General features: G+C 42.6%; 1 protein-coding gene across 1 annotated transcript in view; it reads right to left on the reverse strand.

The window, feature by feature from the left end:
- The window catches only part of LOC142250424 (estrogen-related receptor gamma-like), a 33,234-nt gene extending 23,151 nt beyond the window's left edge, over positions 1-10,083 (reverse strand). Inside the window, exon 1 of the mRNA XM_075322590.1 lies at positions 9,716-10,083. Coding sequence (XP_075178705.1) covers positions 9,716-10,019 — 304 coding nt within the window. The 5' untranslated portion in view covers positions 10,020-10,083. The remainder of the gene's footprint in view (positions 1-9,715) is intronic.
- Between the last annotated feature and the right edge of the window lie 870 nt (positions 10,084-10,953).

Consider the following 10,953-nt stretch of genomic DNA (forward strand, 5'->3'; position numbering starts at 1 on the left):
GATCCACATCATAAATTGACATTCTGAGGATCTTAAATTCACAGTGCCGGATATTCTCTGCAACATGTGGATGAGATTTTGTAAATTTCGAAATTCACTATGTTGGTACTACAATTTTAGAGTGCGTCCGACCTTTTGTGCACATACTGTGAAGGGTACGACGCAATGGGATGGGTTGGGTTCAGAGTCTTCTGCAAAATACAGCAGTGAGAAAACAGCCATGGGTTTCGCTGGGTTTGGAAAGAATGAAATCCTTGATGAGATCCACATCATAAATTGACATTCTGCAGATTTTAATCTGACAGTGCCGGTTTTCTCTGCAGGATGTGGATGAGATTTTTGTGGATTTCAAATAGATTTTCCACCCGAAAATCTGGTCAAGAAAATCAAGACATATGTAACCAACAAGAAGGTGAAGGGAGTCTGAACAACCATAGATATGAGGGGCTGCTGATAAGTCTTTGGCTTCACCCAGAAAGAAACAAGATAGGATGATGAAACTTTACATTTATTCCACACACTCTCCACTGATGTCACCACACTTCTTACATCGGTATTCCAGGTTCTGTAAGCCTAGCAAAAAGAAGGATTTCGGTTGTGCCTCAAACCAGGCAACTGTAGCAGCCATGGCATCAGAAATGGTGTGAAATTTGGTACCCTTGAGGTGTTTCTTCAGGTTTGGAAACAGATAATAATCGTAGGGAGCTAGATCTGATGAATAAGGTGAGTGGTCAACCAGCTGTAAGCCCAGTTTTACTGTGGTCACTTATGTAGCTTGAGCGGAAGCATTGTCTTTCAGGAACAAGATTGCTTTGGGCAGCTTGCCGCACCTTTTGATCTTCAGAGATGCCTTCAGTTGATCCAAAAGTTCAATGTAATACCTTGCATTTCTGGTGGAACCCTTTTGAAGGTAGTCCACTAGCAGCACGCTCTCCTTATCCCTGAACACAGACACCATCACCTTAGTGGCTGATTTTTGCACCCTGAACTTCTTTGGATGTGGAGAACCACTGTGCTTCCACTCTTTGGACTGCTCCTTGTTTTCAGGGTCATAAAAATAAATCCTGGTCTCATCCATAGTGACTAGTCGATCCAGGAAGTTCTTATCAGTCCGGCAACGCTGACAAATGGATCGGGAAGTTTTCACTTGCATGCTGCTCTGATCTGTTGTCAAACATTTAGGGACCCACTTTGCAGATCGCTTCCTCATGTCCAAATGTTCATGGATAATGACACAAACTCGGTCACGGGAAATCCCCATGATGTCTGCTATTGCTTTAGCTGAAATTCGTGGATTTGCCAGTATGAGGTTGTGCACAGCATCGACGATCTCCGGAACAACAACCACTCTCAGTCGTCCAGGACGTTCCTCATCATTGGTGCTGAAGTGGCCCGTTTTAAATTTGGCAACCCAGTTCTTAACTGTGGAATATGGTCATTGATCCCCCAATGTCTGCGACATAGCGCTATGAATTTCCTTTGCGGACTTTCCTTGCAGAAACAAGAATTTTATCCCTCCTCTGCTCTCAGTTGCTGTGAATATCGCATTAGACTCCGCCATGTTGTTTTCCCGCGTACGTAGAACACTGTTGCCATAAGCAACAAACACTAAATTTTGAAAACATATATTAGACACATAAGGCTTCGATGTGATGTAACATTCATTACCATAGAAACAAAAAAAGATCACAAAGTCAAAGACTTATCAGCAGCCCCTCGTATTTAAGAATTTATCTTATTGCATCAAAATAAAAAAACGGAGGAACGCAAAACGGTAAACTCTCACAACAAACACAAGTTTTTGATGAAGCTGTCTATACGGACATCTGCAATGGTGACAGACGCAGTAAGACGTATGCAGACATGGCATAACGGCTCATCTCTCTCGTCTCCGATCTTCCCCTCTCATTCCTTTGGGGTATTTGCAGCTTATTTAATTACAAATGAGAACAAACAGAGGGAAAGTGGAGGCGAGGCAGCGCCCGCTGTATAACGGCAGCGTGTCCCTAGGGGGGGGCCCCGTGTTAAGGATGTGGAGGGATGCTCTGCCACTCAAAGCTTACACACACTAATGAATATTGACTGCTCTCTTTTGCCTGACAGATTCCTCCTCGGGTCCATGTGTGAGGATGGAGGGGAGACCAACCCTGTGGAAACTGGCCACTACCTCCCATCAATACTTCAATTAGCCGTGGTGGCCTCGATTGCAGTAGGGTATTAAAGAGTTAATGCCGAAATTATTATGAATGAATGGACTGCGGTCAGGAGAGTGGACATATGCGTTTTCGATTTCTCTAAGCGGCCTCTTTTCCCAGAGCGATTTCACGTAATACATGTTATATAAGTCTATACCGAGCCATATTGGAATCAAATAAAATATAGAGTGACATATATTTTATCTACGTCAGGATGGTGATGGGTTTTTTTTTTTTTTCCCGAGAGAGGAACGGCTGTTGAGTAACAGAAGCTCAAAACTTACGTCTTGTCCTGGAAATACAGAATTGGACCATGATTGGTTGGAACAAGGGTGTACTTATTATAGAGGCAGCGAATGCAGTTGTTATGGCAAGGAAGGGTCAATTCCAGGTTGGTCTGGTCCTTATTGATTGTGACGAGACTCTGCACAAAGATGTGTGAGTCACAGGGGGTAGACATTTCGCAAAATGTACCCCAAACTGGCACTGGGGTGCCAAGTGGTTAGGAGTTGAGTGTTGCTGTCAAGAAGAAGGAGCTTAATTTTTATCTTTGTAATGGGGTGCTGCTTATTCTCGGTGTGCATCATTGGATGGTAGGTCCTTAAATATGAACCAAACAGCTTATACTATTATATGAAGGGCCAAATGTATACGTGGTGGAGCCCCAATGTCACAGGTGGGTCATGGGTGACAGTCATGTGGTTTTTGGCGATAGAAGGTCACAGCATTTGGCTGCGCAAAATACTCCCTAACTTTCTATTGTTTTATTATAATAATAAAATTTAATATTGAGTATTTTTATTTTCAGAGGCGCTTTACTGGTCCCAAACCATGGTGTAATGCGGGCGTCACACAAGACGAGTTATCGCGCGATGCATCATCGGGGTCACGGTTTTCGTGACGCACATCCGGCATCACTTGCGACGTCGTTTCGTGTGACACCTCCGAGCGACGCAGAATCGCTCACAAATCGTGAGTCGTGTACTCGTCGCTTATTTTTAAAAAATTATTTATTTTTAATGGCGCCGGTTGTTCATCGTACCCGGGGCAGCACACATCGCTCCGTGTGACACCCCAGGAACGATGAACACAGCTTACCTGCGTCCCACGGCTCCCGCCGGCAATGCGGAAGGTAGGAGGTGGGCGGGATGTTTATGTCCCGCTCATCTCCGCCCCTCCGCTTCTATTAGCCGGCGGCTGTGTGACGTCGCTGTGACGCCGAACGTCCCTCCCCCTTCAGGAAGTGGATGTTCGCCGCCCACAGCGAGGTCACTCAGCAGGTAAGTGCGTGTGACGGGGGTTTAACGACTTTGTGCGCCACGGGCAACTAATTGCCCGTGACGCACAAACGACGGGGGCGGGTACGATCGCTCGTGCAATCGCACAATAGATCGTACTGTGTGAAGTCCGCATTATTCTCATCCGAATTTGACAATAAGGCATTTATGCCAGACTTGGATATCTTTTTATTTGGATGATTTCTAAGGCTATATTTAGACAGAGTTTTTTGAAAAGTTAAAAAAAAAAACCAAGCAGAAACCACTTTTGGAAACTCTCCTGTTTTTTTAGAGCTTTTATTTTCCTGAAAAGATTCTGAAGGATTTTGTAAGAAAGATTTTTCTGAAACGAGTCCAGTTTGGAGACATTTCCTTCAGTATCATTTTCATAGAAAAGCACTTTCTTTTTTTCCACCAGCTGTTTTTGAAAAGATCTTCAGGAAAAACAAAGCTAAATAAAACTTCCTCATATACAAAGCAAAGTGGATTTCTCATAAAATAAAAATTGGAAGAGTTTTTGCAACAGGGTTTTGGAGAGGGCATGCTAAAAAAACTCCTAAAAAATGCAGCGTGAATATATTATATTAATATATTTCAAGTTCCACAAATATTGAGTCTACAAGAGCTTATAACTCTTCAAATAAACCATTAATCAAAATAAAAAAATTCACAGATTTGTCGGATCTCCTTCTCTTTCATTTGCAGAACTCCTTTCCCCAGGCTTTATCCCTGAAGGAGAGGATGACACCGGAGCCGGGTAAAGACTTTTCCCTTTCACATATTGAGCCTTCACACACAGATCAATGAGATTATTCAAGCAATTTAAGACATTGGCTCTTGCACAACATATCTCACAGGATCCATAACCTTGCAAGGGGTAAAAGAAACTTAAGTGAATGGAAGATTCTCCGGCATCTTTTTGAGAATTTTGTCAGTGGTTTTGCTTAAAATTGCTTGCTTTCCTCAATGGAGTTTAAACATAAAAAAAAACTACTGGAAAACACTTGTAAAAAGATGTCCAATTGACAGCTCCTCAGTGTTCCTCCTCCCTGCTGAGATCTCACGCTCTTCAGTACAAGCTGCAGCTGTCAGTCAAGATAGGTGAGCAGGGACTGCATACACTTGGACTGGTAACTTGAGCTCTCCCATGCTTTGACTGGACTCATAAAGTGTACTTTTTAATATTAGTATTATATAGATATTTCGGTAAGTTCACCAGCCTTATCAGGTCTAATAGATCTATTTAACATTCTATGTCATTTGGATATATTTTTATTTTCATAAAGTAAAGAAGTGTTCTGGTTCACTGACAGCAATAAAATATCTTAAAAAGTGGCGAATTCAAACACAAAGTACTGAAGAAAGCTCTATGTGTGTATATATATATATATATATATATATATATATATATATATATATATATATATATATACACACAGTACAGACCAAAAGTTTGGACCCACCTTCTCATTCAAAGAGTTTTCTTTATTTTGAGGACTCTGTAAAACCGTAGATTCACATTGAAGGCATCAAAACTATGACTTAAAACGTGGAAAAAAGTGTGAAACAACTAAAAATATGTCTTATATTCTAGGTTCTTCAAAGTAGCCAACTTTTGCTTTGATTACTGCTTTGCACACTCTTGGCATTCTCTTGATGAACTTCAAGAGGTACCAGGAAATAGTTTTCCAACAGTCTTGAAGGAGTTCTCAGAGATGCTTAGCACTTGTTGGCCCTTTTGCCTTCACTCTGCGGTCCAGCTCACCCCAAACAATCTCGATTGGGTTCAGGTCTGGTGAATGTGGAGGCCAGGTCATCTGGCGTAGCACCCCATCACTCTCCTTCTTAGTCAAATAGCCCTTACACAGCCTGGAGGTGTGTTTGGGGGTCATTGTCCTGTTGGAAAATAAATGATGGTCCAACTAAACGCAAACCGGATGGAATAGCATGCCGCTGCAAGATGCTGTGGTAGCCATGCTGGTTCAGTATGCCTTCAATTTTGAATAAATCCCCAACAGTGTCACCAGCAAAGCCCACCCACACCATCACACCTCCTCCTCCATGCTTCACGGTGGGAACCAGCCATGTAGAGTCCATCCGTTCACCTTTTCTACAAAGACACGGTGGTTGGATCCAAAGATCTCAAATTTGTACTCATCAGATCAAAGCACAGATTTCCACTGGTCTAATGTCCATTCCTTGTGTTCTTTAGCCCAAACAAGTCTCTTCTGCTTGTTGCCTGTCCTTAGCGGTGGTTTCCTAGCAGCTATTTTACCATGAAGGCTGCTGCACAAAGTCTCCTCTTAACAGTTGCTCTAGAGATGAGTAGGTGTGTCCAAACCTTTGGTCTGTACTATATATATATATATATATATATATATATATATATATACACACACACACACACACACAGTATATCACAAAAGTGAGTACACCTCATATTTTTTGTAAATATTTTATCATATCTTTTCATGGGACAACACTGATGATCTGACCCTGTGATAAAATGCACAGTAGTCAGTGTACAGCTTGTATAACAGGGTAAATTTGGTGTCCTCTAAATAACTCAACACACAGCCATTAATCTCTAAACTGCTGGCAACAAAAGTGGGTACACCCCTAAGTGAAAATGGTCACATTGTGCCCAATTATCCATTTTCCCTCCCCGGTGCCATGTGACTCATTAGTGTTACAAGGTCTCAGGTGTGTTACATTTGGTGTTATCCCTCACACACTCTCTCATACTGGTGGTCACTGGAAGTCCAGCATGGCTCCTCATGGCAAAGAATTCTCTGATGATCTGAAAAAAAAATGTGATGCTCTACATAAAGATGGCCAAGGCTATAAGAAGATTGTCAACACCCTGACACTGAGCTGCAGCATGGTGGCCACAACCATATGGCGGTTTAACAAGACAGATCCCCCTCACAACAGGCCTCATCATGGTGTACCAAAGAAGCTGAGTGCACGTGCTCAGCATCGTATCCAGAGGTCGTCTTATGAGAATAGGCGTATGAGTGCTGCCAGCATTGCTGCAGAGGTTACAGGAGTGAGGGGTCCTCCTGTCAGTGGTCCCGCCATACGCCACACATTGCATAACATTGCTCTGCATGGATGTCGTCCTAGAAGGAAGTCTATTCTAAAGATGATGCACAAGAAAGCCACAAACAGTTTGCTGAAGACAAGAAGACTAAAGACATGGATTACTGGAACCATCTCCTGTGGTCTGAGGAGACCAAGAAAAACTTGGTTTAGATGGTGTCAGCGTATGTGGTGGTAACCAGGTGAGAAGGACAAAGACAAGTGTGTCCTGCCTACAGTCAGGCATGGTGGTGGGGATGTAGTGGTTTAGGGCTGCATGAGTGCTGCTGGCTGTGTGAAGCTACAGTTCATTGAGGAATCATGAATGCCAACATGCCCTGTGACATACTAAAGCAGAGCATGATCCCCTCCCTTCATATTCCAACATGATAATGATCCCAAACACCTCCAAGACAACCACTGCCTGAGGGTAAAGGTGCTGGACTGGAGAAGCATCTCCAGACCTAAACCCTATGGTACGTCTGTGGTTCATCCTCAAATGGAAGGTGGAGGAGTACAAGGTCTCTAACATCTACCAGCTCCGTGGTGTCGTCATGAAGGATGGAAGAGGATCCAGTGGCTCCTGTGAAGCTCTAGTGACCTCCATGCCCAAGAGAATTAAGGTAGTACTGGAAAATAATGGTGGCTATGCAAAATATTGACACTGTGCACAATTAGTCCATTTCCACTTAGGGGTGTACTCACTTTTGTTACCAGCGGTTTAGACATTAATGGCTGTGTGTTGAGTTATTTAGAGGACACAAAATGTACACTATTATACAAAATGCGCACTGACTAAAGTGTCATATCTTCAGTGTCGTGAGGGGGTGTAGTCACTTTTATGAGAGATATACATATATATATATATATATATATATATATATATATATATATATATATATATATACACAGGGTGGTCCAAAAGTAGGTGGACAGTATATATAGTAGGGTTATGAAGGGGGAGAATTATTAACCATGGTGTACAGTGAAACTGACTCAGTTGCCCTTAGCAACCAATCAGATTCCACTTTTCATTCTTCACAGACTCTTTGGAAAATGAAAAGTGGAATCTGATTGGTTGCTAAGGGCAACTGAGTCAGTTTCACTATACACCATGGTTAATAATTCTCCCCCTTCATAACCCTATTATACATACTGTCCACCTACTTTTGAACCACCCTATATATACATACAGTACAGACCAAAAGTTTGGACACACCTTCTCATCTCTATAATAACTGTTAAGAGGAGACTTTGTGCAGCAGGCCTTCATGGAAAAATAGCTGCTAGGAAACCACTGCTAAGGACAGGCAACAAGCAGAAGAGACTTGTTTGGGCTAAAGAACACAAGGAATGGATATTAGACCAGTGGAAATCTGTGCTTTGGTTTGATGAGTCCAAATTTGAGATCTTTGGATCCAACCACCGTGTCTTTGTAGAAAAGGTGAACGGATGGACTCTACATGGCTGGTTCCCACCGTGAAGCATGGAGGAGGAGGTGTGATGGTGTGGGGGGGGGGGGCTTTGCTGGTGACACTGTGGGGGATTTATTCAAGATTGAAGGCATACTGAACCAGCATGGCTACCACAGCATCTTGCAGCGGCGTGCTATTCCATCTGGTTTGCGTTTAGTTGGACCATCATTTATTTTTCAACAGGTGAATGACCCCAAACACACCTCCAGACCAAAAGTTTGGACACACCATCCCATTCAAAGAGTTTTCTTTATTTTCAGGACTCTGAAAATCGTAGATTCACATTGAAGACATCAAAACTATGAATTAAAACATGTGGAATGAAATACTTAAAAAAGTGTGAAACAACTGAAAATATGTCTTATATTCTAGGTCTTATATTCTAGGTTCTTCAAAGTAGTCACCTTTTGTTTTCATTACTGCTTTGCACACTCTTGGCATTCTCTTGATGAGTTTCAAGAGGTAGTCACCGGAAATGGTTTTCCAACAGTCTTGAAGGAGTTCCCAGAGATGCTTAGCACTTGTTGGCCCTTTTGCCTTCACTCTGCGGTCCAGCTCACCCCAAACCATCTCGATTAGGTTCAGGTCTGGTGACTGTGGAGACCAAGTCATCTGGCGTAGCACCCCATCACTCTCCTTCTTAGTCAAATAGCCCTTACACAGCCTGGAGGTGTGTTTGGGGTCATTCACCTGTTGAAAAATAAATGATGGTCCAACTAAACGCAAACCGGATGGAATAGCATGCTGCTGCAAGATGCTGTGGTAGCCATGCTGGTTTAGTATGCCTTCAATTTTGAATAAATCCCCAACAGTGTCACCAGGAAAGCACCCCCCACACCATCACACCTCCTCCTCCATGCTTCACGGTGGGAATCAGCCATGTAGAGTCCATCCGTTCACCTTTACTACAAAGACACGGTGGTTGGATGCAAAGATCTCAAATTTGGACTCATCAGACCAAAGCACAGATTTCCACTGGTCTAATGTCCATTCCTTGTGTTCTTTAGCCCAAACAAGTCTCTTCTGCTTGTTGCCTGTCCTTAGCGGTGGTTTCCTAGCAGCTATTTTACCATGAAGGCCTGCTGCACAAAGTCTCCTCTTAACAGTTGTTCTAGAGATGAGAAGGTGTGTCCAAACTTTTGGTCTGTACTGTATATATATATATATATCTGGTACATACTGCATCCAATGCTCTATAGTAGTCCTCTATGTATGAAGAGAAGGGGTTAATGCAGAGCCGTCTTATCCTGCTGTAATCAGGGGATTACTCTTTACCTGTTTAGTTATGAAGATTAATCAATAAAGATTTAATTATGTTGTTATAACCTCTGGCCTCGTCCATCAGGGAGCTGCCAAATAACATTGTGTCTGTGTGAGACCAAGGGAGGGCAAAATGGTGCAAGAATCACTCCAGAATTACAGATATAGACAGGCTGCCATGTTACTCAATGGATGATTAATATTCATCACAATTCCCCAAACACCCTCCTCAGTAACGCGCCGTAAGCCGATATCTGCTGCCGTCATGTGTAATGGCAGCTCCATACTTGTGACGTGTAATATCGGTATGGCTTTCCTAGGACTGGAGTGTAATAAGGGCAGAGATGAGTATAATGGATCTGTCCTTCCTAGGACCGGAGTGTAATAAGGGCAGTGATGTGTAACCCTATCACTCAATGATTCTTACCTTGGATGGTGCGCTTAAAAAAAGCTTTACATGCCTCACAAGATGCGACCCCATAATGATATCCGGATGCCGTGTCACCACATACCAGGCACAGTCTCTTGGGGACAGACCTCAAAACACATTGCATGGTGGGGTCATCGCTCAGAGATGGGGGGCTATCAACAAACAGCTTCTCCCCATGATCAGAAAATCCAAGTAAAGCAATGGGAGAATCCAGTCCTTGAGACTGTCCTCCAACAGACAGTCCATAGCTGCTGCTGGTGTCCGACATGCCCCCGGGACTAAAATATCCCCCAGTGTCCATCTGTAGGGTCGGACTGCTTGGCTCAGCTTTAACCTGAAGGTTCAGATTGTGCGATATCCCACACAGAAACCTGAAAGATAAAAGATGAGGTGTAAAAAAGAAATCAAGCAAGCAAAATTAGCTACTGAAACAAAAATCACCAAGGACATTAAATAAATCCCAACATTTATTATAAATACATTAATGATAAAAGGAAAACAAAGGATGGTATCGGTCCCTTAAAATATAATAACAAGTTAGTTATAGAAGACAAAGCAAAGGCTGAGATATTAAACAGGCACTTCTCATTCATTTTCCCTATTACAGGGACCATTCAACAAGTCAAAAATCAAACTTCACCACCTGATATAACTAATTTAATACAAGAAGAAGTACGCCTGCGTCTCAGTAAATTAAGCATTGACAAAACTCTCGGGTCAGATGGCATTCATCCACGGATATTGAGGGAATTGAGCTCAGTAATTGACAAACCGCTGTATCTCATTTTCTTAGACTGTCTTGTAACAGGGTTGGTGCCTCAGGATTGGAGGATTGCTGATGTGGTACCAATATTTAAGAAAGGTAAGAGGGTGGATCCAGGCAACTACCGTCCAGTAAACCTGACATCAGTAGTATGCAAAGTTTTTGAGGGCAATTTAAGGGACGACATGCAAAAATATATTGCAGGAAATAATATAACAACTGAAAGACAACATGGAAAGATAAGTCGTGTCTAACCAACCTGTTGGGGTTCTATGAGGGGGTAAGTGCAAATCTAGATATTGGTAATGCAGCTGATGTGATTTATCTGGACTTTGCAAAGGCATTTGATATTGTACCACATAATAGCCTTATACTAAAGCTCCAGAAGCAAGGACTAGGGGACACAATATGCAACTGGGTAAGGAATTGGCTAAAAGATAGGAAATAAAGAGTAGTCATAAATGGTACAGTT

Source organism: Anomaloglossus baeobatrachus, chromosome 9, assembly GCF_048569485.1.
Source record: "Anomaloglossus baeobatrachus isolate aAnoBae1 chromosome 9, aAnoBae1.hap1, whole genome shotgun sequence".
Classification (NCBI taxonomy): Eukaryota; Metazoa; Chordata; class Amphibia; order Anura; family Aromobatidae; genus Anomaloglossus; species Anomaloglossus baeobatrachus.